This window comes from Trachurus japonicus, chromosome 15 (genome assembly GCF_045865225.1).
Source record: "Trachurus japonicus isolate A0001 chromosome 15, Traja_1.0".
NCBI classification, from domain to species: Eukaryota; Metazoa; Chordata; class Actinopteri; order Carangiformes; family Carangidae; genus Trachurus; species Trachurus japonicus.
In genome coordinates, this window is record NC_140921.1 from 7,758,016 (window position 1) to 7,783,657 (window position 25,642).

Here is a 25,642-nt window from a genome sequence, read left to right on the forward strand (position 1 = left end):
CATACTCTGTTATTGACTCTGAGAATTAAAACGGACAAAGAGGGAAACGTGAGAGATAAAGCAGAAAAATCTGGATTTCCACAGGAAGAGTTTTGTACAAATCGTGCTCTTATCACTACAGAATGGAAAAAACAAAACAAAACAAAAACAAAACAATATGAATGAGGTTTTTGGTCCCTGACCTTCTTTGCACTTGGTATTAACAAGAGCTCTGGGCATTTGGATTTCATTCAGGCCAGTAGAGGAAGATATAAAAACCCAGGCTTATATATCGAACACATTTCAGAGATGGATAAAGATACAAAAACACCACAGGGCAGAGTCAAAATTACATTTGGCTACAGTGAAATAAATGATATTGGTAAAAAAAGAAAGAAAGAAAAAAAGAGCAGGAGCAAAGCTGCAACAACACTTCATGTCTATAACCATGTTTACCAAGAAACATGATGGAAGATAAGAAAGATTCATACATTAGCATTTTGAAATTGCAGCAGCAGAGCTACAACATGTTACATGACTGATCTCAGGTCAGATTTAACTGAAGGTTTCTATGTGCTGTGCAGCAACAACACACACAAACACACACACATGTGACTCATAAATAGTGTCATGTTTGTGTCATTTAACGGCTAATGCTTCAAGGAGGCTGTTATTTATCATGTGTGTGTGTGTGTGATAACATCTCTCCATAAACGTGTCCATAAAGCAGAATTACCAGGTGAGTGCTCTACTATTAAATGTTTTACTGCCAGGAAAAAACCTACATGTGACTTGACCTTTACAGCTCAGACGTTCCCATGGAAACCAATCACAGCTGATTATTTCTCTGCTTTTTCTCCCCAGCGACATAAAAAAAAATGTCAGAAACACTAAATCTAAGAGAAACGACATCAGATGAGGGGTCGTAAGAAGAAAAGAAGAAGCTGAGAGTTGTAAAGGTGACGACAGGTTCACCCTCAGTTATCTCAACATAACTATCTTAACATTGCTTTTTTTTTTAAAAAAACTCGTATTTGACATGAATCATATATAATCCTGTACTGTTTCCCTGCACCTTTGCTATTTTGAATTATAATTAGCTCAAAATCCAACTACATTCTCTTCTCTTTTATTGTAAATCTGTGCCTTTCATCATCATTTATAATAAATTAAAAAAAAAATTGACTTCACTATGCACTATAAAATGTAATACAGCTGCCTTACATTGCATTATACTGTGCATTGTATGTACCATTATATACACTACTCACAAAAAGTTAGGGATGTTTGGCGTTTGGATTAAATTTCAGAATGCACCTAAAATGCACTATAACCTTTACAGGTGAACTTAATTTAACCTTCTCTAAACTTTTGAATGCACATGTCCAATTGTTCAATGTTTCAGTCCTTATTGAATAACATGCTGTTCTCTAACAAGGTGATTAATCACAAAAATCACAAGCACCGTCTGAATTAGTGGTTCAGTCGTCATTGAACCATAAATGTTCTGGTTCAATGACAATTTATACAGTCCTCTTCTCTCTCCCTCTCCTCTCCACGATATTAACATTTTGACATCATGACACTAAGACAACACTTTGATCAAATTGATCAAGTTATTGAGACATTGAGATTTTTGTTGTGCTATAGCCACAACTGTTGTTAGCTTTTGTTCGAGATAAAGAAATTACCATTTACCACCTTCTACTTAAAAGTCCTGTTTTCATGATAGAATATCACTGTAGCATGAACTTTTAGGGACATTCTTGTCAAATATCCTTAACTTTTTGTGAATAGTGTATATATGTTTTAAAAAACATAAACCACCATCAGTATTTCTTGATTTTGAAGTTTGTTTATTGTTTTTGACATAAAGGCAATGTAAAAGGATCATATTCGCCAAAGACACATTTTATTTAGTTTTTCTTTTTCAATTGAAAAGGCAAAGTTTCTTCTTTCAATGTAAAAATATAAAAATGTTTATACACCTGAAGGCAAAGTGAAACAAAGCAATGTGGAGTTTAATCAAAAACACCAGCATCTAGAAAGAGTAATGCATCATAATTGTAGCAGTTAATCAAGCATACATACACACACACACATACACACACACAAACACTTTAATGTCATAATAATGTTTTTTGAGATTGTGTGACATGGTTGTTGTTGTTTGGTCGTGTTTCTGTTGGAAAAGATCTGATTCAGGCTGAGTTTTTGGTAAATTAGTGCTTTAGTAGAAACACTGACATTCTTTCAGTCACTCACACAAACACACACACCCCACACCCACACACTCCTTTAACCCCTTCACCACTGCTGAACCTCTTTGTCAGACACAAACTTCCCATGAGGCTCGGTGGCTGCGGGCGGCAGCAGGGCGAGGTAGACCGGGGTGACGGCGCCCTCGTCTGGTGACTTGGGGGCTTTGGAACCGGCCATGTCGGTGCGCACCCACCCAGGGCAGCAGGCGTTCAGCAGGATCTGAGGAAATCATAATAATAATAATAATAATAATGATGATTACAATGATAATACACACAACAATAAATTAAAATACATATTAAAAAAACATATTAAGTCCCATTTGACATCATTTTTATAACTTTTTATCAGAGTTTACCCCATCATTCGGTCGCTCCTTGGACAAACGACGAGCATGGATCATGGACAGAGTCTGAAAACACACAAACACACACACACACACACGGTCAATGCACTGCAAAAACTCAAATATCTTACCAAGTATATTTGTCTTATTTCTAGTCAAAACAAATCTCATTATACTTAAAATAAGACTCATCACATAAAAAGTAGCTTGTTTTTAGACAGTTTTTACTTCTTTCAAGCATATTTTCACTTGAAATAAGTAGAAAAATCTGATAGTGGAGCAAGTTTTTCTTCCTAAGCACAAAAAACTTGCTTTCACTGGCAGATACTACAAGTAACAAGTACAAGTTACAAGTACATTTTTAGGTGATGATTAAAACAAGTACATTTTTAGGTGATGATTCTTATTTTAAATGGAAAGAGATTAGTTTGGACTAGAAATGAGACATTTTGACAAGAAATAAGACAAATATTCTTGGAAAGATTTTGAGTTTTTGCAGTGTGTAGCGGAAGTATTCATGACAACAACCAGCTGACTCTCTGCAGACAGGCTGCCTCATCATCACATCGTACCGTCAGCCCCGTCTTGGACACGCCGTACGCCGTCTCAGGCCAGCCGGCCGCCTTGTGCTCGCTCGTCTTGGTCTTGTCGACGAACTGCTGCATCAGTCCCACCAGCTCGTCCTCTGTGATGTCGTCGCTACGGAAACGCTGCTGCAGGGCCGGGCTGCACTGGTTCAGAGTGCGGGAGCCAACGAAGCTGGAGACGTTCACCACACGACCTGAAGAGAAGGAGCCATGTCAGTGTGGTGAATAAAATTTTCACGTTCACTTACATGGAGATTTCTTTCAAATTAAAGTCCCATGGCGAGCGTTACTTCCTGCTTCTGCTGTGGCTCTCTATACAGTAGACTCCAATGGGAGAAGTGCACGTCAACACAGATTATGGACGATTCTTTCGCCACATCGTCACTGGAGTAAATACTGGACTCATTTTTCACATCTCTGCTGAACATTTTGAATGCTGACGGACAAATGAGGAGAAAATGAACTTTGTTCCAGACCTGTCTCTGTCTCAACAACACACTCTCACAAGACTTGGCACAGAGGTAACGTCAACTAACATTCGCCAACGGCCACTATAACTAATAGTGCTAAATATACAGTAACTGTTTGCTGTGTAAATAATTTATGTTATCATAAGAAAATATAACTAGCTCACTTTTTGAGAAGTTTTCTATCATGTCTAAAGGGGCAGAAAGTGGTAGAAGCCTTGTTGACTCAATCACATGATGTCATGTGACATCTATTCATTAATTTTTGTGTCTTTATTTGTTTATTCACCTTTGGAAAGTTTATTTTCTTGCCTTATTAGCATTTTTTGGGGGGTGGGGGAGAGGTTTTGCTGTGAATCTGCCCCCTGTTGTCTGTTATCTCATTTAATTCCTTTATGATATATTATATATGTATGTATCAGCCCACTTAGGAGACAGGAAGTGTATTTCATATCATTGTAATGAGCCATCTTGTCATAGTAGAGCAGTGGTTCTCAAAGTGGGGTCCAGGGACCCCCAGGGGTCCTTGAGAGGGTTAAAGGAGGTCCCCAACTTTTTTATCAAAATTTTACCACATTTTTTTCCAGAAAATTCAGCCTCAGAACAAATATTTGTGTATTTCTGGGGTTTTTTTTCTCCAAAATGTTGTCCAATGGGGGGTCCGTGGTCTAATTTGTGTCAGTTTAGGGGTCCTTCCTTGAAAAAGTTTGAGAACCGCTGTAGTAGAGGATCTCTGTTATTATTACACATCTGGATTTTTTGTTAACACTCAGTCCAGGTGTGTGTGTCTTTACCTCCCGCTTTGATGAGCGGCAGGAACTGAGTCAGCATGTCTCTGGTGGCGAAGAAGTTGGTCTTGAGCGTCACCTCCGCCTGGACGTCGAAAGGAGCCGGGTCTGCACCTAAGGAGAGAGAGAGCGTCGTTGGCATGGTGTAATTGTCACTTCCTTTGGCGCAAATTGAAGCACCCCGGTTCAAACACACTCTCAAATTAACCGTGCTGATTTGGACGCAGCGCTGATTGATTTGCTTTGCATTTAAAGTGGCGTCTGAACGGCGTCGAGTCGAGTGCTGCTTCCTTCAGAGTTTAAACAAACACAGGCGTTGGGTTTTTATTTTAGCCTGTGATTTAGTCTCTGCCTCCTCAGCTTCTCCATTATTCAGGCAAATAATCAAAGTTATTAAGCCGAGCTAAATCCATTTTATTTAGTCTAATGGTTTTGTGACATTTTCATATTGTTGCCAGTGCCACTGAGCATGTTCTTTTAGTTTTATTTAAATTAGAAAATAATGGATTCAATGGGAATAAAAGAGGCTGTGATTGAAATAATTTAACTCAGTAATTGGTGAATAATGTGGAAGCATCGGTGTGTGTTAGAACAATGATAATATTTATTATAATAATATTAACGATCATATGTATAGTTTGTATATAGTTACAGACATGATAAATGTCATTTTAATATAAATTGCACAACACAACTATTAATACTCCTGATACTAATCGCAATTATGGTGGAAATTATACTCCAGCATGTGTTGAATACTAATCCAGGTATAAAACTGAAAACTGATACCTGAGTTATAATAATCACATATTTTTTTTATACCTTTGAATGCGATGCCGGCGTTGTTGACGAGGACGTCCACTCCTCCGTACTTGTTCTTGAAGTAAGCGGCGGCGGTGGTGATGCTGCTCACGTCGTTGATGTCCAGCTGGTGAAACATGGGCTTCAGTCCCTCAGAGGACAGAGACTCCACGGCCTCCTGACCCCGCCCGCTGAAAAGACAGGAGCACAGACACCTCACTTTAACTTTATTTAACTTTGTGTTTATGAATTACTCATATTATTATAATTATACAGACTTAAAGGGATAGTAGCATTTTTTTAAAGTGGGGTTGTATGATCTACAAATAGCCCCTAAGTACTTTAATTGCAGCAGCAGACTCTCTACACTCCTCCCGTTAGCAATATATTATAGCGAACAATGGAACTGTATTTTTTTTTTTCAGGTAAAACCTCTTTTAGGCCACGAAAATAGGCCGTTTCTTTGGGTCCATTCACAACAATGTATGTTGTAAATGTCTGGGCAGGGCTATGGGCTGGCGTTGCTAACAGGAGGAGTGCAGAGAGTCTTCTTCTGCAATTAAAGTACTTAGGGGCTATTTGTAGATCATACAACCCCACTTTAAAAAAATGTTACTATCCCTTTAAGCCTGGTTTCTGTGACACCTCTGGTGCAGGTGTGCAACCAGGTGAGACACCTACACGTCTCTGGAGGTGAGGTAAACATCTCCCTGGAACTGCTTGCAGAGCGCTCGGACGATGGCCAGGCCGATGCCCTTGTTACTGCCTGTTACTATGGCAACCTTGGTGGACATGACTGTTTGGAGATTGGAGACATCAATTAGAGTGGAGTAAACAGAGAGTAGATACACAATGATAACACGCAACGAGACAGGAGAAACTTCCAGAGACTTCCACAGTTTTGTCCAAACAAACCCTGACTCGGCAGGAATCAGCTATGTAGTGGAGCTGATTGAAAGATAGATTACTGTAGATTTGCTGAGTCATGGTGACAGTCTAAATGGGAGAATCTGATTGAAAGAGAGATTAGATTTGCTGAGTCATGGTGACAGTTTCAATGGGAGAATCTGATTTAAAAATAGATTCAATTTGCTGAGTCATGGTGACAGTTTGAGTGAAAAAAAGTTAGAAAAGAACTGTGAAAAATAGAAATAAGTATTTATAACTGTAAATTTAGCATTGAAAGTAGAAGATTTATATTCAGTTTGTGGATTTAATGAAAAAATTCTGCTTTAAACATTAATATTTGGATCTAGAAGCAGGAAAAGTCCAATGAGTGTAAGTTCAAAATGAAATTTTAGTTGTAACAAATCAAAAATTAAAAATTCAAGAAAGTGCACAGTAAGCAACTTATGCAAACATCCACACAACGCGTTTATTAATGGATTTATGCAGGATTATTATGTCTGTAGAAGGTAAATGCATATTAAAGGTTAGGACATGAGGAAATACTAAGAGCTGCAGGTTTCACCATTAATTTTAGCTTTTGCATGGTCATGGACCTTTCACCTGCTTTTCATAACATTTGTGAACAGTTGCATAACAGTGAGTGGCTGCACCGAACGGTTAAAGCTACAGAGTTGTTTTTATAAAAAATCTGAAACTTTTATTTACGTTTTTATATTTACGTCATTATTGTATATACGAGCAGGCTGGAGGTTCCTTACCGAGAGCTGCTGGAGTTGTGGAGCGGAGAGACGGAGGAGCTGCGGCTGCTGCTGCGGAGAGGAGTGAAGCTCTGCGGGACAAAGCCGGAAGACGGCGGCTGGAGGCAGGGAGGAGTTCTGCGCAGCCTCACTGCGCAAACCCGGAAACAAAACACACAGACCCACGTGAGTTCGGAACGTAATCATGGAGGAGCCGCAGCGTAGGATCAGGGTTTGACACATTATCCAATTTTTTAAGATCACTTTTTAGGTAATGTACTAAGATTTTCACTTTATTACACCGATAGTATATACACCGATAAATAAACAATAGATTTCTGCTCCCAGCGCGGTGCGTTATGGGTGTTTTGTCCATATTAGCCAGGGGTTTCTATTGCACCAGTGAAGTTTGATATAAGATCAACCGACCGGTGTCTGGTGTTTGTTGTCCCCAGGGCAGGGCTTCACCTGCCCCGCAGAGCATCACATGGAGAGTCGGTGAATTACTGTCCTAGTGACAACAAGCGTTACATGGGTTATTCAATAATAAACCTCAAACGAGGAGCAAACCTAAACTTTTAGTTGTGCCATTGTGTTAATTTACATAAATACTTATTTGGGAAGCTCCACTTTTATCAATACATTATCATTTTATATCTATAGGATATTTTAACAGGAATGTTGTGATCATCCTTCATGTCCTACTGCTTCAACACACATTTTATATTGTGTTTTTGGCTTCACTACAACAGTTGATTTTCCATCTCATGCTCATGAGATGATGCATGTATGGAGTAATGACATAAATGTGATGTGTGTACCTAATAAACCGGGAACTGAGTACACATGATTGTAAGTAGCAGACACAGAAAGATATTTGTGGTTGTATCACAGTTTCAGTATCAAATGTTGCAGAGTTGTTTATTGTGAGTTTCTGTGTTTTTTGACAGGTTCAGTCTGGGTCATGAGGGGTTGCAGCCGTCGACCGGGACGAGCCGCGAGGAAGAGGAGGCAGAAATGTGAAGGCGCTGTCCAGACAGGTATATAAAAAATGTAACATCTGTATTGTTAGTTGTTTTTTAAAAATTGATTCACGCCTGTAGCTCACTGGTTTCCCTGCTGGACTCTTCCATCACCCGTCTGTCTCTCTCTCTGTCTCTTCAGTCTCTCTGTGTCACCAGCTGCCGTATGTGAAGCTGATGAAGTTTCTCCACCAGAGAGGATTCACCTCCACACTGCTGCAGCCGGCACACTTCACCGGTACCACTCTCTGTTTGTCCTACATACAGTATATAAACTCAGCACACTCGTTAGTGCGTTAGTTTGATAATCAGATGTGTTTTCAGTTTGCAACACCTGCAGAATATAAACAGAGAATCTGCAGGTCTTAAAAAACAATGAATCCAGTCCCGTCAGATAAAAAAGGCACCAAAGGTCTTATAGTCTTAAATTATGTTTATCTGGATCCAGACTTGGATTATGAGACAAAGACCCCCCACTGACCCCCCTCCTACAGAGCTCTACCGGACTGAAAGAGACGCTGCCCGACCTCATTTGTAGTCACATTGTGTCTCTTTGTTTTTATCACTTTAGGATCATTTTTATTTTGACTCAAATCTTCAAACAAGAAATATTAACAGTTATTTGTCCCAGGACCTGCCGACCCCTCAGGCTCCTCAGCCTGTGCCCACTTATCCATAAACAGCTCCAGGTCATACTAATCGATTGATTATATTACTGGGAATTATTGTTGCAAGCAGCTAGGAGGTATTGGGAAAAAATGGGGTATAAACAAAAGTGCAAATATTATTAGATTTCACTCCAACTGCAAAACTCCTGTTCAGCTTTGTGTGTGTGTGTGTGTGTGTGTGTGTCCTGTTCCTCCATACAGACACGGGCAGAGGGCTGCAGACACTCAGAGCTATAAAGGTAACACACTAAACACACATATTAACACAATGTATTTGATTACATAGTAGGTAATGTAGGTTACGGGGTAATTCATGCTTTTTTTAAAAAACATATTTTGCACCTGTGTGTGATTTTATAGAAATAAACTTTAGTCAAAAGATTATTTTTTAAAGCCTTTTTTGTCCCTGTTTGTTGTTATGCATTAATCATTTTTATCTACTTCTTTTTTCTTTTTCTTTCTTTTTTTATACAGTTTTTCCTTTTGATTTTAAAGAGTTGCATATTTATTTTTGCTCTGTTCATACAAGTCACCAATAAGGAATTGTTATTTTCCAACTCATTTACAGTATAAATAGTGTTTTAGATGTTTGATTAGTTAATTTACTGAGGTATTTAATGCTCAATGTTATTCAAGCTTAACTGATTTAGATCTTTTTGATGATTTTTGTTTTTTAAGGAGGGGGCACATACTGATAGCTGAGAATTAACTTTCAGATATTGCCCCCTCCCAGTATTAAATGTGTGTTGTTCTGTCCAGCCTGGACAGATCGTCATCTCTCTGCCAGAGTCCTGTCTCCTCACAACCTCGACTGTCCTGAGCAGCGACCTGGGGCCGTACATCCAGAGGTAAACACAGAGACACAGAAGTGAAATGAAAATATAATTGAACATGCTGCAGGATGAACTGTCAACTGAGTCACTGTTTTTTTCCTCGCCACAGCTGGAAGCCCCGCCTCTCTCCTCTGTTGGCGCTCTGCGTCTTCCTGGTGTGCGAGCGGCACCGAGGAGAGGCCTCTGATTGGCTCCCTTACATCGACGTGCTGCCCGCCGCCTACACCTGCCCCGCCTACTTCACAGACGACGTCATGACCGTTCTGCCCACCTGCGTGCGGAGGCGGGGCTTAGAGCAGAGGGAGGCGGTGCGAGAGCTCCACTCGTCCAATCAGGGCTTCTTCAGGTGAGACCCAGCGCACAGGTTGTTCAGGTTTGTGTGTCAGAGCGTGTTCAGACTAGAACTGATGAGTCAGAGGTTAGATGGTGACTCATCAGTGTTGGATTAGTGATGTCTGATGGTCGTCTGATACAGAGGTGTAAACGTATCTGTTGGATGTTTTAGTTAGTTAGAATGACAATCAGAGAGAGAGAGAAGACCCCAGGTGACATCATGCAACCACCACATCTGTATGACACATACAACATGTGTCAGTATCCAAGGCAGCTTTGTTTATATGGCACATTTCATACCAAGGGGCAACTCAGTGTGCTTTACATAAAGACAAAACATTTAACAGTAAGAACTGGAAACCAACAGGAAAAAAACAAAAACATAAAATCAATTGGAAACATTAAAGACCCACTCCCGTGAAAATCGTGTTTTTTGAGCTTTTCACATGTTCCTGTGGCATTTTTCTTGTGTTAGAGCACATATCAGCAGAAAAGGAAGTGCAAAATTGCATTTCTGAGTTTTTCTGCCTTCAAACTGCTGTGAACCAATGGCAGACTCAAACTGGCAGTTTCAGGGAGACTGGAGCTGACGTGTCACAGCTCCAGGGGAGGGCACTAGTGCTACAAGCTGCCGCCCCGTTCTTCATCTGGCTTAGAGGTGAAAGGCTTGGCAGCTCGGTGCAGCTGCCAAGGTATAATAGGTATAGCTCACCTGGTAGAGCAGCTTGCACTGTGAGCAAGGACTATGCTCCAGTCTGGGATCGAATCCCAGCGTGGAGTTTTACACTAAATGCGCTGAATCTGTAATTGTACAATGTCCAGCTGTCAGCAACCGGGGGGTGGGGTGCGAGGAGGTGGCTGGGCGGGTGCAAAACAGCGCAGTCTCCGCCCACCCCCCAGAGGTGAATTGCTAATGTGCATGGCTAATGAGCTGGTTTTAAAATGGCCGAAAAGGGTCGCGGGAGTGGGACTTTAAACATATAATTAAAAGCAAGACAAAATAAGAAACGAAGAAATAAGAAGAGGAAAAAAAAAATATATATTTAATAAAATAAAAACTAGACTAAAATAGAGCATAAAATATGAGTATGCAGCATGGAATATTGATTTGTATTAAAACAATAAAGAGGATTTACAGTGCAAATCCAAGATTACGATTTAAAGTTATTTAGAAAAGTAAAGAGTAAGACATACAGTACATATGTAAAACATTTCACTCTGCTGTGTCGTTGGATCCAGGTCCCTGCAGCCGCTCCTCAGTCAACCTGTGGAGGAGGTGCTGACGTACGAAGCCCTGAGGTATGTGCATGTACACACACACACACACACACACACACCACTCCACTTCAACAGTGTCTCCCTGCAGGTGGGCCTGGTGCAGCGTCAACACTCGCTCTGTCTTCATGTCCCACCCGTCCAACGACTTCCTGTCTGGACAGGACGTTTATGCGTTGGCTCCGTTCCTGGACCTGCTGAACCACCAGCCGGACGTGCAGGTAAACACACACTCACACTCACCTGTGTGTACAACGTTGTGTATCTGTCTAACTGTTGTTGTTGTTGTATTGTGTTGAATTTTTCACAAACATCATCAAACATATTCCATTCCTCAGGTCAAAGCGAGTTTCAACGACGTGACCAGATGTTATGAGATCAGGAGCGTCTCCGGGACTCTGCGCTACCAGCAGGCCTTCATCAACTACGGTTCCCATGACAACCAGCGCCTGTTGTTGGAATATGGCTTTGTCGCCCCCGGCAACCCCCACAGCGTGGTCTATGTAGACACAGGTAAGGTGAAATATTGCTTGTGTATTTGTCCCTGAGGCAGCAAAAACTGTTTTTTTATTCATTCAATATTTTCTCAATTTAAAATTCACACTGCAAACTTTTTTTTAATGAAATTATGGCAGTTTTTGAAACAGTGAAACAGTTTTTAACTTTCTGTCCTGTCAATTCACATTCATATATAACATTTAATATGAGGTAGGAAAGAGTGATCAAACTGCAAAACCACAATGTGAACCATAATGTTTTAGTTTTGCCAAAATAAAAGTTATTTTTTGTGCTGATTTTATTTTGAAATGCAGACTTTCTGCATCAACATACTAGATCCTGTCGTGTTGTGTTGTTTTTCAACTTTGTGCATCGTTATATAAAACATAAAAATATATTTTTAGATTATTTTTAAAATACATGAAACATGAAACACAAGATATGAATCGGGAAATGATCGAATAGTATAACTGTTTTTTTTTAATGTCTCACAGCAACTTTTCTTCTCACAGGTATTTGAGTGTATTAAAATGTTTAGTTGATAGTGTTAATACCTGTTTAATTCAACATACTCTACCCTGTTGTGTTGTCCGAGCCGAAGCATGTGGTGTTTTATTCTTTCATGTCATAAAGTCATCTTCATGTTTTTCAGTTTGTCTCTGTTTGTCTCTCTGATCCCTCAGAGCTGCTCTGTGATGTTTTAAGAAGCGACAGGAGTTTGAACCAGAAAATCAAGTTCCTCAAGGAGAATAAACTTCTTCAGTGAGTCTCTGTCTAGTGTTACTGCTCTTTTATATCTGGGTATAAATACCTTTGAAAAAAAACAAAACAATTATAGGACATGATAATACTGCAGGAAGTGTTATGTTATAGAGGAAAAAAGAACAACCTCATGTTTTTGAAAACCGGTAAAATGTAAAGAAAAAGGCTGTAAACTCAGCCAAGTTTTATCTTTTGTTTAAATATCCCACAGTGGGGTTTTATTTTCTATTCTTATTGATCTTTATTTAACTTCAAAACTGAATACATTTTAAATAAATCTAAAATGAGACTCTGCTCTTCTTCCTCCCTGTCAGTAATCTCACTGTGTCCAGCGACGGCCCGAGCTGGAGGCTGATGACGGCTCTCAGACTGTTGTCCACGCCACAAACACTGTAGTAAGTCTTCATACACACACACACAGATGCAGAGTTTGGCAACATGAGAGATGAGATCCAGATGTGCATGTCTCCACAGTCACCAGTGGAAGGCAGTGTTGCTGGGCCAGGCGGTGTGTGAGCAGAGGGAGCAGTGGAGCGTCCGCACGGCTCACACTCTCTGTCTGCGGCTGCTGCAAGACACACACGCATCCCTGGAGAAGGTGTGTGTACACGCACACACACACACACACACACACACTCCATTAACTTCCCTCCTGGGCTGTGACACATGACCGGGTTATTTTGTGTGTGTGTTGTGTGTGTGTTTAGATGTCGGAGCTGCTGCAGCGATGCGAGCCGTCCGTCAGGGAGCAGCTCGGCGTGGTGAGGTCACTGCGGCAGGAGGAGCAGTGCATCCTGGGAAGCTGTCTGGAGGCGCTGCAAGGCACGACGATGATGAGGCGACAGTCGGACGAACCGTTGTCATGCCAACCTGATGTTGACGCTGTGAGCTGACGTCCGATTGTTGCTCTGGCAACAAGAAGCGAGGTCATTGGCTGGCTGAACTGGTGGCTGGAGAGTCTCCATGTTGTTGTTCTGTGGGTTTGACAGCAGCAGCAGCAGTGGCCAGATGTGCTGTGTGACCAGGTTTGATTCCAGATGTGCTGACGGAGCAGCAGCCATGTTATATAATGACACTGAGTCGGACAGTGAAGCTCTCATCATCATCACCATCACTGGAGCCCAGTGAAGCTCACAGATACATAAAGAGGAAATGACTTTTGTTCCCTTCTGAACAGAAACACATGACATTTTAAGTATATTTTTTTTCGGGTTTTTGCCTTTATTTGATAGTGATGACAGTAGAGATAGACAGGAAATGGGGAGGCGGAGAGAGGGGGAATGACACGCAGGAAAGGTCTGCCCGACGCGGGATTCGAACCGGGGACGCCTGCGGCGAGGACTGTAGCCTCTACATGGGGCGGCCGCTCTACCCACTGCGCCACGCACCGCCCCACACATGACATTTTAAACTCAACATTTTGTATTATTTATTTTTTGAATAAATGGCACAGTAATAAAAAAAAACTGATTCTCTCTTCATTTCCATTCAAGTTCATTACACAAGATATTTTAAAGGGATAGTTCAACATTTTGGCAAATTCTCCTCTCACCATAATCCCTATAGTCGTAGCAGTAGGTTCATTACCTTTAATTATTGGTGCATGGTCACAACTTGTCCACCAGAGCGTTTTGGAGTTGTTGGATTGTGTATTTAATGAGGGACCTGTACCACTCACCTCCATTCTGTTCTCCGAGCAGCTCACGTCTCTGCCCCGCCGATTTCAAAACATGCACCGATAATTGAAGGTAATGAACCTACTGCTATGATGACTATAGGGATTATGGCATTAGGAGAATTTGCCAAAATGTTCTACTATCCCTTTAAAACAGTTGCCTTGTTCCTGCTCAAAGTGACTTATAAACAAAACAAAACAATTTTTTAGTGAATCACTATAATTGTCGTCTTTTTTATTAAAATCTGTACCGATGGAGTCAAACACAGATTCTCAAAGATACACAGTGACAGAGGCTCTGATGTGGGCTGTCGTCTCATATGAAAACATATAATTAGATTTACAATTAAGACTGAATGTGTGCAGGTGTGTGTGTGTCTATTTGTCAGTGTTGACCGACTGACAGAAACACAACAGGTTTTTTTTTCCCTCCTTGTTTTCACATGTGACTCCACACTTCATCGTTGAACTGGTCCCGTTGAACCATGGTGGTCTGTGTGTAGTTTTTTTTACCCCCACGCCGCAACAGACTGTGATTATTAGTTTGGTCAGAGTTGAATAACAGCCTTTTTCTTCTCGTGGCGCTGGACGGTCTCCATGGTGACGGTGGCTTCGTAGAGAGGGAGCGCCTCCTCGGGCTGAGGTCTGGAGAGGCAGAGTGGATTTGGTCAGGCCGGATCACAGTGACAGGCTGAGCATCTCGAGGTAAAAAAGTGAGTTGTAAATCGTTTTTATTGTGCGTTTACTGTAGGTCAAATTAAAAACTGACGGCAACTTCTTAAATGACCAGAAATCATGGGATGTGATGTGACATTTTTCTCCTTTTTGCATAATAAGATTAAAACAACTTTAATGTATTAAAATTGGACTGAAATCTAATTTAATTTACATATTCATCCACTTTCTGAGTCAATCATCATCCTGTTAAATGTCACAGAGAGGAAACTGAACTGGTTTTCACTCTTATGAATCTAGAGGAAATCTGACCCACTGAGCCTTTAATGGTGCTGTGGTGGGGTTTGTGTGTGTGTGTGTGTGTGTGTGTGTGTGTTACCTGAGGACTCCTGCTGACATCTTGTCCACAATGTCCTTCAGAATATCTGTAAAAAACGCTGTTAAGGATTCATAAAGCCTTCAGAGGAAGATGATGCATGTGTCTGATTGTGTTGCATATGTTTTATATGTTTCAGAGTTCACAGCGTGGGAGCAGGATACGCAGGTATCTGCCCTGCTGAGATGATGAAGCCGTCCACACCTCAGGGTTGAGGAACGACACCGAGGCCGATTTTAAATGCAACAACCTGCAATCTGGAGGATCCAACTGTGAAGATACGAAGAGAGAGAGATGTGATTAAACCACAGGTAAAGACCGACCAGGTATAAAATTCACTTTAGATTATTTATACACTTCAAAGCAACAAGACGTACAGTCTTAACCTGCCTGTTTCTTTATTAATTCTGGAGTTTTAGCATGAAATCGTCTGAAATGACCTTGAATATAATATTTACAAATTGAAAAATGCGAATCAAAAGCGTTTAATTAACCATTTTGTTGTTACATAATATACTGTATAATAGTACCTGTGTGCCTGATCATCTGAGCTATTGAAAACATGTCTTATGCTACTTATTTTCATTAAAAAAACACTAAATCCAAGATTATACACAATAACTGGAGGTTTTGGAAGCAGGTTAGTTTATAAAACAATCACATCTGTTATTATACCTGACACTGACTCACCTGCAGGTCTTGGTGGGATGTGACCCAGTGACCTCCGACCCCCAGCACGCTGATGATGTCATGTTTATGTGGGAGTAGCTTCTTCTCCTCTGGCTCCTCCTCTTCCTGCAGACGAACTGCACACACAGTTCAATGTTAAGACTTTTTAGCAGCTTGGGGGAAAATATGGTGTCTATTTTTTTTTTCTTACAAAATCACACACATGTGAGTGAATGAGTGTTTTTACCTCCAGAGTCGATGACGATATCCACGCCCAGCCCTCCTGTCTCCTCCAGAACCAGTGGCAGCAGGTCTGACGAGCCGTTGAAGACCTGAATTACCCTGGCTTCAAAACACAAAGACCACAAACCATGACTCACAATACATTTACACTGACAACTGATAGTTACAACAACCGCACCAGACGCCTCATCCAAACCTGCATTTATGCTGCAGTGTTTGCACTTTTTAAAGTTCTCCACATGGGGGCAGCAGATTTTAGATTGAGACATTTTTCCATACAAACTCAATATATTGAGAAAAACGTACAAATCAGATTTTGGGAGTGTATTATTTAGATTAATACATAACATAGAAGCTGCAAGAAATATGTAGACAAAAAACAAAAAGTAACACATAAACCATGATTATACTAAGGGATGCACATCCAGATGCAGCTTCTATACGGACAATTACACAGTTATGCAACTATTACTGTAAGAAACAGAAACACAGTGAGGAAGCCAGTCAGTGAGAGAGACAGAACAGATCTTACCTACTAAAGGATCCTGAACACCTGAGGAAAACACGAAGAGGAAAAGGAAAAGAAAGAAGATGAAGGAGGAATCAAAGAGGATGAAACGGTGAGACGAGAGCAGAAGATTCATCTGAAACTGTGATTGGGTTTGAAGATTTAAAGTTTCACCACAGCGCCGGTCTGCACAGACCTACGCTCGGCCGCAGCTGCTCCAGGAACGTGTGTTTCTGTGGCGAATGTGACGTGGTCAGGACCTTCACTCCGTGGTACGAGGCCAGCTGGATGCACATCAGACCGAAGGGCTGACGAGGGAGAGGAAGTTTCCAATGAATGTTGTTGTTTTTTTTAACACATTTATTCAGTCGTTTTTTTAAAGAAGGAAACATGCCAGAAAGAAACAAAGGTCTCTTGTTGCTTTTTTACATTCCTGATGTTACCGTGACGTCTGATTCTTTCATGTTGTGTTGTGTGTGTGTGATACGTACACTGGCTCCGTCCAGGACCAGGAGTGTGTGTCCGGCTGCCATGCGAGCGTGTGTGTGCAGAGCAGTGTAAGCACAGAGGCCGTCACGCAGCGCTGCAGCAACACACACCGAGCTGAGCTTCTCTGGCTTCTGGACTGGAGAACAGAAACACACATACACACATTTACTGAATCTGATTGATAGGATCTCATTATATTTTAATGACCAATATTTCTAGCTTTGACAGAGCTGCTGGAAATAATGTGTGTGTGTGTGTGTGTGTTGATACCTAAATAGTGCTCATCTATGTCAATGACATCACAGAGTCCAGAGCAGGGAGAGTCCAGGGGAAGGATACCTGGAGAGAGTATTGAAATATATGAAAAAAAACATAAATATGGAAATAACATATACTTTATTGTTTGTAATTTTAATTATCATACTTTTATAATAAGAAAATAAACTTCAATGGACATGAGAGCCATAAATTACAAAATCTAGATTTGGAAATGTTTTTAAAACATTGTTATAAATAATGACAGTGATGAATCACCCCCAGGTTCATGTAGTTTTTCTCTCTATGTCACAAACCAGGTGAGATTAATAATTTTTATTTATTTTTTATTTTATTTTTTTACCTACGACCTCATCCTCAGGCTGAAAGAAGGAGACATTTGGACCCACTACAGAAAAAAACACACAGTGACACAGGCCAGTTAATTACATTATTAACCAACCCAAAAATGAACTACCATGTAATGCAAATGTAAATGTGTGTATGCTTATGTATGTGTGTGTTTATGACCTTGCTGGACGACCCCGGCCACTTCTCTGCCAACAGGAATTAAATCTCTCTGGATCCCGATGTCAGCGAGTAACTGGAGCACAGGACAGACGAGCAGAGACGAGTCAGCAGCAGCAGCAGCGTCACTACAGTATTTAACCTGCTGATTTAACTGCAACACAGTGAGAGACTTTTACTGGCTCTAAAGTCGAGACATAAAACAACACATCACTTATTCGATGGGCCAGAATCTCAATGTATGAACACATTTCACTTACTGTATAATAACTGTTTAATAAAGAGTATCATTTTAGGATTATTTTGCTTTTCATCATTCAAAAAGATAAATCACCAGAATAATATCTGTAATTATGAGTTTATTAATAATATTTTAATGTTTCTTATCTTTTGTGTGCACAAAGTATAATATATCCTTTTTATCATCATCTTGTGCACAGAGTCAGACAGTACATCTATGAGAAGTAAAATAACAATCATTGGACCATCCTGTATATGAAGTGACCGACTTTATACAAGCAACAGTAGTAGAAACAAAAGAGACTTGACTCTGGTACCTTGAAGTCCAGCGGGCTGAGTCCACAGGCCTTGACCTGAACTCTGACCTCATGGCTGCCTAACACCTCGGGGAGACTCTGGAGAGAAACATAATGACATAAACACAGGTATAGATACACACAAATAGATATTATGGAAGCTTTAATACACCATCTAACACCACAGAGCTTTCATTTCTCGCTCCAAACCTATTACACGCCATAGTTTTTGCAACAGATCATGTAAATCAGACTGATTGCTTTTTAATTTGATCCAAGTGTATGAAAAACAGCAGAACATCTTATCAATGCATGTACAAATTTAAGAGTCACTGTTTATAGCAGTGATGCAGTGTCTGCAGGTGCAGCCGTGGTTTCACTGTAAATAAAAACACACACTCACCGTTTCCTGAATAACGAACTTGGGCTTAGCAGCATCACCGCCTGCAGCTCTGCAGTACAAACCCTTCATCCTGTCACACAGAGGATCTGATGATAATAAAATCTGATTATCAATAACTATTCATCTAGTAGTATAGTTTCTCTTGCTATTTTGGCTGCTATACTAACTAGCCTGAAATCAGCTGACCCTTTTCTTCTTCTTCTTCCTTATTATTGATAAATTACTACAACACTGCCTACTATTGGATGTTATGGATTATTACATTTTAAAAGTACCATACAACTTTCTACAATCCTCAACACCATCAATATATAAAAAAACAACAAAAATATATGTTTATTAACGTTTCTGTTAATACATATGGTTAATACTGAGAGAATCAACTTACCTATGCAACTATCTATCAAGTAATCAATCAAATATTTGTATATATGCCATGTTTACTGTTTTGGAAGAAACCTCCAAACACAAAAACTATAAAAACTAGGACACATCCTGTAGCTTTCTTGTTTATTACATATTTTATCATTTTGGACGTATTTTACAAACTGTTTTGTTTTTCTCTAGTAAAATGCAGGCAGCAGGAGCTTTACTAATCCCTTTACTTCACAGCGTCCCTGTGATCCAAGCAAAGCCAACGGTCCGTCAAAATCTCGCGAGATTCCACCTCGGCCCCTCCTTCATACAACGACGACGACGACGACATCTCGCGATACTTCAGCAGCGTTACCCCCCATTTTCCAGCTGTCCCTCACTCACTCACAGTCGGTCGGTCGGTCGGGATTTCGGAACCACAGGAGAACCACCGGAAAAGGTTTTTTTTTTTGGTGATAAAAACTGGGGGGAAACACCACGTTATATGGCCACATAAACACACGACGAGCTACTTTTATCCAGTATTTCACCATGGAGGCCGAACTATGAGGTAAGAGGAAACAGTGTTGTGTGAAAAAAGACGTTAGCTTCTCACTGGTTAGCCTAGCATGCTAACTAGCTTACGTTGATATTGGCGTTAGCGCGGCTTGTTGGTTTTTTATTTATTTTTTTGTTACCGGGTGGAGCTCATTAATGTTCGCTTCCAGCTGTCCTGTGAAGCTGTTTCATAGCGGCTGCTTGGTTTCGCTTTGTGTAACCAGACCTGAGATGACCAGAAATTGACAGACGATAAAAAAACCCCAGCTCCTATTAACAGCTAGCTAATGTTAAATCACTGCATCTGCACTGACTGTGACCTGTCGTTATTAACACAGACCGGTTTGTGATTTGCCTGTGGTTAACCTTACAGCCTTGTTAGTAGCTGAGACTGAAAAAACGATGAATCAACAAGGTCGCTGACATCCACAAGGCTCCAGGCTAACATTTTTTTTTTACTAGGAGGAGCACAGTGGCCCCATAACTTAACGTTAATCAAAAAATTTGGGAGTGCAAGCAGGAAAATTCAGGGGTGCACAATACATCGACTTGCAAAACAAATATTCACATTTCCTTTTAATTCATGATCCTCACACACATTGCTCTGACAGCTGTAATGACAGATTAGCGATTCTTTGAGTCGCCCCTTTCACGTTTCATCACAAGAAACCCAGCACATTTACTGGTTGCACATGTGCAAGTAAAAGAAAAAATGTACATGCACTGCCTCTAATTTTAGGGGCAAAATGTCCCCATTTAGGGGCAGACTTGAGCCCTGATCAGGCCACTAACACGGTGGGTGGTGGAGGTGGAGGGTCACTGGCGCGAGCTAACGTGAAGCCACACTGTGGTGATGATGATGATGATGGTCACACAGCTGTCCACCCCCCACAAAACAAAACACAACAATATGTGTTAAAAAAAGGCCAGTTGTCCTTGAACAAAGCACTTCATTAGAAGAAGATTGATTGACGGCAGAAGTGATAGTGAACTGTCACTCACACACACACACACACACACACACCGACCCGTCCCTTTAAGTAAAGTTAGCTCACTCATCCTGCTTGTGGTTTAGACTTTTTGGGGTGGTTGACATAAATTACAGCAAGGATTGATAGTCAGGTTTCCATGGTAACGTGGATGCTTGTTTACTTACAGTTCCTGCAGATGATGATGATGATGACACTATGCCCCGGTGTGTTAAAGCGCACACTGTCTGTTTGTTTGCTTGTTTGACTGTCAGTGTTGTTAGAAAAAATACTCAGCAGTGCCTTTTATGATTTTATGACTATATTGTTTTAAAACACCAAGCATTTGCCTCTAAACTTGGAGACTTGTTTGCTTGCATCAGCTGTTTTTCATGAACACCTCCCATAGATTAAAGTCTATGCTATGAAATGTGTGAAAATACCAAAAGCAAATGCACTCAATGCAACTATGATATATTCAGATCATTAGATTACTGTTGTTATTGTTCACACATGTAGAAGCAGGATTTTACTGCTGTAGTTGGTTGAGATGAAGATAATGTACCGTAACTTGTTCTATATAAGACTGTAATTACTTTTCATTAGTGATGATGAATTTGCTGCTGATTGAGTGAAATTGAGAGTGATTTGTGGAAGTGTACAGTATATATTAGTCCAAAGAATTGGAAAATAATAACCAAATATTGTAGTAGTAGCCTAACTATTGCTGTCGGTTTAATGTTGGTTGGTAACAAAAGTGCATATTTTTCCTGTGTGAGATATAGTGAAGTTGAAGGGCAGTGTGATATAATCCTTTAAAAACAAAGTATTCAAGAGTTCTGTTGGTTTTTGTCAATTTTTATTTTTTTCTATGCACAACCTTGTCCTCATGGTGAAAAGCAAAAAGTTGTATTGTTGCAAATAAACTACTGACATAAAGAGACAGACTTGATGTGAGTGGGTTGCTGTGTGTTGCAGTGTTTCACAACTAACTGTGCTCTTGTAGGCTGAAGGTTTAATTTCAACCATGATGTTGTACGTATTTGCTTGGTCTTCTCTGTTTGTTTAGCCGCCTCAGTGGCTTTTGTACCTAAACAGAGTTACTGACCCCATGTGTGCATCTGTACATGTGTATAACCTCCACCTGTATGTTGCTTCATGATTGTCCTCCTACTCAACCAGATTAAAGTGTTAAGTGTGTGTGACACATCCCACATTTTACACTAATTAAGTTCTGTCTATAAATGATGTTTTAAGTGTCAGAGGTTTAACAGAATTTACACAACAAAGTCAGTTCAGTACTTCACCTGTCAGCTGTAAACAAGGTTCAGTCAGGGTTCAGTTCAGCTCCAGGAAGGTGACTTTGTGTTGCTGCCGCTGCTGCTGCTTGAAAACGACCTATGAATCAGGACGACATAATACAGTTTGTTCTTCTAACGTATCCCACCCAGGCAGGACTGTGTTCAACTCACTGTTTATTCCACTCTTCAGAGAGGAGGAGGCCACAATTCATTACTTTATTCACAGGCAACAAAAGTGCTGTGTGTTATTAAACAGGTTTAAACAAGCCACATCGATCAGGCAGCCAAACCAAACCAAAGCATAGACATGTTATAATAACATAAAAAGGAAAAACCTCTCATATAAAGTCAGCTATATCATTTTTAAAGAGGATTTAGCAAATTGAATTTAAGGGTCACTGATCCGATGTGACCACTGGGGCCACTCCAGGTTTTTTTATTTTATTATTTCACATGATTACGGCCGACTCTTAGTAATTGATGTGTTCACTGACAGCAGCAGAAATGTAAAGCTGGTGTGTGATCTTTTTACTCCTTCCCGGCAACAATCAGGTCTGAGCAGCACTAAAAAAAAAAGCTTTTTGGATAATGACATCATCGGGATGACTTTGGCTTTTTGCCTGATTTTTATAGTTTCGTTCCTTTTTTTTGGACACTTGCATCATGAATAGACAGTTTTACTCCTGCAGGCGTGTCCAGTCCAGGCTGGAGGAAAAAGAAACCCACACAGTGAATTTCATCTGTCCTGGCATTTTGTACTCGTAGTATCGGAGCTGAAGATGATGACTCCATCATGATGATGATGATGACCCCTAAAAATTTAAGACAGCGCTTATTACTTACAGTTGTGTTTGTTAACATCCCAGCGCTGGTGTTTTACAGTATGATAGTGCTACTAACGTTAGGAGCGATGGGAGGAGGAGGGAGGGAGGGAGCCTGAGGGAAGGATGGAGTGATGCAGGAGGAGCTCATGGAGAGACTGCAGTGGTAATCCTCCCATGTGTGTGTGTCTGTGTGTGTATGCGGTGTGCGAGTGGGGGGTCCTGTCATCTCTCAGGCCTCACCTCTTGACAGCAGCATGATAATAATGTCAGAGCGTATGGTGGTGGTGGTGGAGAAAGAAAGAAGAAAGAAGCTCAGGGGTCAGTGTCAGAGTGGGTGTGTCTTTAGTGTGGGAGTGAGAAACAGGCACACTATGGAGAGGTGTGTGTGTGTGTGTGTGTTAACTGCAAATGCCCGTGTGTGTGGGAGTATGTAGAGTGTGTGAGATTGCTGATGTGAAGAGGCTGCAGTTATTTAGCACCAGCACCATCATGGTTTAACCAGCCACACAAGATACAGTCTGGGGTTGCAGCCGATTATTGAAAGTTAATAATAATATGTAGATTTTTTTTAAAATCATTTGATCTATCATTTGACTGTTTATTATTAGTTTATTATAGATCCCCTTATATATATAAATATACACATACTTGCATACATGTTCAAATATGTAACAAAGACAATTATCCTGAACCAAGCAAGCCAACTGGGTCATGCCTTAATAAAGCAGCAACAACTACCACAAACAACACATCAAACTGAACTTGGAAGAAAAGGAGATGATATAAAGATAAATAAAAATAAACTGTAACCTTAGTATTAATTTCCTACCATTCATGTTATTTATTGATTAATTGACCTATATTTTCTGTTCTGTGTCGAACCAGAACAACAGGAGGGATCAGCCTCAGGTGTGTGAGGATTTAGGGTTTTTTTTTAGTCGCTGACACACACTGACTGAGCTGAATTAAAAAGGTCATTTTTTTGGCATATATCTGGCGTTTCTGGACCCCGTGTTGATTTTTTCTGTGTTTTTCCTTATTCAGTAGTCGAGATGATGTCATGTTGTTGAGACACACAAGGACACAGTAGGCTGAAGGCACAAAAAAAGAAAAAGAAAAAAGCAAACGCTGCCGGAGCCAATAGTTCGCTTTTTGTTAGACAGATGGAAATCTAACTAAGGAGAAACTAACTGCAACAGAAACACACAACCCTAAGACTAAAACGATCTCTGAGGCATTAGCCTATAAGAATATTTAGAGTTTGTGTGTGTGTTGTGTAGTTTTTCCCAAATTCATTCATGGAAGTCAGGGAAGAGGAATGTCGGAGGGGTCAGCAGGAAAAGGAGGGGGAGGGATGAAGAGAGCAGAGAGTCTGAACCCTAATCTGCATCATGTTATGAAGCTGCCTCGACTCTGTGTGTGTGTCTGTGTGTGTCTATGTGTGTCTGTATGTGTGTGTGTGTTTATGCGAGGGGGGCTTAAACAGGCATCTGCCACAAGCCTTGATAACAGACCGACACTCTAGTTACATCCCAATGCTCTAATTATCCAGACTAATCCCACAAATACAATACAATAACATGTACAGACAGAAGCATAAAATCCTGAACGACGCCGACCACAAAGGAAACAAAGAAGGTTTATAATGTGTTTTATTTTTCTTTTCGTCAATAGTTCATGAGAGGTGATGATCAAACACGGCGTGAATCCTGTCAGTAGTTGTGTTTCCATTAACCCTTCTTTAGAAATGCTCAAAACCTAAATATCACAATAAAAAACAGTAATGGAAACACCTACGTTTTGAAAAACCCTCTCAAATATTGCCAAAACATTGTTACGCTCGCAGGTGGTGGATTTTTAGATGCGTTGATATCAAAGTGTATCTTGAAAATGTAATGGAAGCACTTTTATCGCATTTACACGTCATTCCAGGTCTAATAAGATGATGATGATCCCGTTTTCCTTCACTCTCCCTCTCCACCTTCTGTTTCGAGTTGTCTCATCACGTCGCCTCAGTTGGTAATTGGCCACAGTTGCTAAATCACTAAATGTTTCGAACGTCCATCTTCCTTAAAATTGAGTCTCACGGGTTATGATTTTATGACACACTTTGTATCGTTTCCACCCAACCGTGTTATTTAAATACAACTTGGGCGTGTGAGGTTCAGTCTGATAAGAACTCAGGCGGCGTCACACAATAACATGTCTGTCTGTGTGAATAACCAAACAATAGTTCCTTCAGTAACGCTTTAATTTACAGGCCGTTAATTACGTGATCATGTCTAGAAATAGCCAAGAAATAACAATTAATAGCGTAGTAATATCAAGAAATAGCCTAGAAGTAACGGTCAGTTTCATAGTAATGTCATGTTTTTCATAAAGGCAACATATGCTTTTCATGCTTTCTACGCAATCAATCATTATTTCTTGGCTATAGTTCTCAACATTACTATGAATGACGCAATTAACTGTTATTTCTTAAATTAAAGGGTTACTGACCGTTCCTTGTGTGACAGTCGCAAGACTATAGGCTTTACGAGAATTACTGCTAATTCACAAAACACCTTTCAATGGAAATACCTGTAAATTATAGCAATTGATGCAACTTTTATTTTGTGAAAAACTGTAATGGAAACCCAGCTAGTGACAGATGTTAATACTGAAATCTGTTAAATCAGGTGTCACACTGGGATTTGCAAAGTCAAAATCAATAATATCAACTTTTAAACCTGATAATCTGATTAGAGAGTGAAAGTGATTCTCTTTCCAATAACCTGCTGCTGCAGCTTCACCTCAGGATGTCAATACTCTGTGCTGCTGCTGCTGCTGCTGCTGTGTTTGATGCTCTCCAGCTACGACCAGCTGTTTGTTATCTCCTGTGAGTTGTGGCTACGCTGATGCGCTTGAACAGAGCCAACCAGATGATAACAAGTTTGATTCCCACACCCCACCCACCCCCAAGTTTCACTTCTACTGTATGTGTTCAAGTGCTTCAGCTTTCTCTGAATAAGTG

The 25,642-nt window shown here is 40.5% G+C and overlaps 4 protein-coding genes across 9 annotated transcripts in view; 2 read left to right on the forward strand and 2 right to left on the reverse strand.

Moving 5' to 3' along the window:
- Nucleotides 1-7,021, reverse strand: part of cbr1 (carbonyl reductase 1) — a 176,541-nt gene extending 169,520 nt beyond the window's left edge. The window contains exons 1-7 of one of the 2 annotated variants that reach the window (XM_085799390.1): nucleotides 6,898-7,000; nucleotides 5,912-6,026; nucleotides 5,252-5,421; nucleotides 4,436-4,543; nucleotides 3,160-3,368; nucleotides 2,600-2,653; nucleotides 2,272-2,460 (exon numbers count right to left, since the gene is read on the reverse strand). In XM_085799390.1, the coding sequence (XP_085655516.1) occupies nucleotides 2,287-2,460; nucleotides 2,600-2,653; nucleotides 3,160-3,368; nucleotides 4,436-4,543; nucleotides 5,252-5,421; nucleotides 5,912-6,024 (828 nt within the window). In that variant the 5' untranslated portion in view covers nucleotides 6,025-6,026; nucleotides 6,898-7,000 and the 3' untranslated portion in view covers nucleotides 2,272-2,286. Of the gene's footprint in view, nucleotides 1-1,814; nucleotides 2,461-2,599; nucleotides 2,654-3,159; nucleotides 3,369-4,435; nucleotides 4,544-5,251; nucleotides 5,422-5,911; nucleotides 6,027-6,897 lie in introns of those variants that run through there. The other variant, XM_085799389.1, reaches the window with a different exon arrangement.
- Nucleotides 7,022-7,822: 801 nt separating this feature from the next.
- setd4 (SET domain containing 4) lies at nucleotides 7,823-13,260 on the forward strand. Its single transcript, XM_085801028.1, has 12 exons — nucleotides 7,823-7,916; nucleotides 8,041-8,136; nucleotides 8,768-8,805; nucleotides 9,326-9,414; nucleotides 9,509-9,745; nucleotides 10,972-11,031; nucleotides 11,099-11,228; nucleotides 11,346-11,520; nucleotides 12,189-12,267; nucleotides 12,582-12,662; nucleotides 12,742-12,865; nucleotides 12,975-13,260. The coding sequence occupies exons 1-12, from the start codon at nucleotides 7,841-7,843 to the stop codon at nucleotides 13,158-13,160; spliced, it is 1,371 nt and encodes a 456-aa protein (XP_085657154.1). The 5' UTR covers nucleotides 7,823-7,840; the 3' UTR covers nucleotides 13,161-13,260.
- Nucleotides 13,261-14,456: 1,196 nt separating this feature from the next.
- Nucleotides 14,457-18,829, reverse strand: cryzl1 (crystallin, zeta (quinone reductase)-like 1). Of its 2 annotated transcripts, XM_085799392.1 has the most exons (13): nucleotides 18,625-18,810; nucleotides 18,243-18,320; nucleotides 17,689-17,761; nucleotides 17,522-17,566; nucleotides 17,173-17,241; nucleotides 16,905-17,038; nucleotides 16,610-16,721; nucleotides 16,438-16,458; nucleotides 15,910-16,008; nucleotides 15,684-15,799; nucleotides 15,158-15,263; nucleotides 14,997-15,042; nucleotides 14,457-14,587 (listed from the first exon to the last, which is right to left on the reverse strand). In XM_085799392.1, the coding sequence occupies exons 1-13, from the start codon at nucleotides 18,691-18,693 to the stop codon at nucleotides 14,491-14,493; spliced, it is 1,065 nt and encodes a 354-aa protein (XP_085655518.1). In that variant the 5' UTR covers nucleotides 18,694-18,810; the 3' UTR covers nucleotides 14,457-14,490. The 2 variants fall into 2 exon arrangements, with proteins under 2 accessions (XP_085655518.1, XP_085655517.1); XM_085799391.1 differs by lacking the exon at nucleotides 16,438-16,458 and having other exon boundaries at nucleotides 18,625-18,829.
- Nucleotides 18,830-19,388: 559 nt separating this feature from the next.
- The window catches only part of itsn1 (intersectin 1 (SH3 domain protein)), a 46,095-nt gene continuing 39,841 nt past the window's right edge, over nucleotides 19,389-25,642 (forward strand). For all 4 annotated transcript variants that reach the window (XM_085799397.1, XM_085799398.1, XM_085799400.1 and 1 more), the window contains exon 1: nucleotides 19,389-19,549. The gene's annotated coding sequence lies outside the window, so the exon portion shown is untranslated. The remainder of the gene's footprint in view (nucleotides 19,550-25,642) is intronic.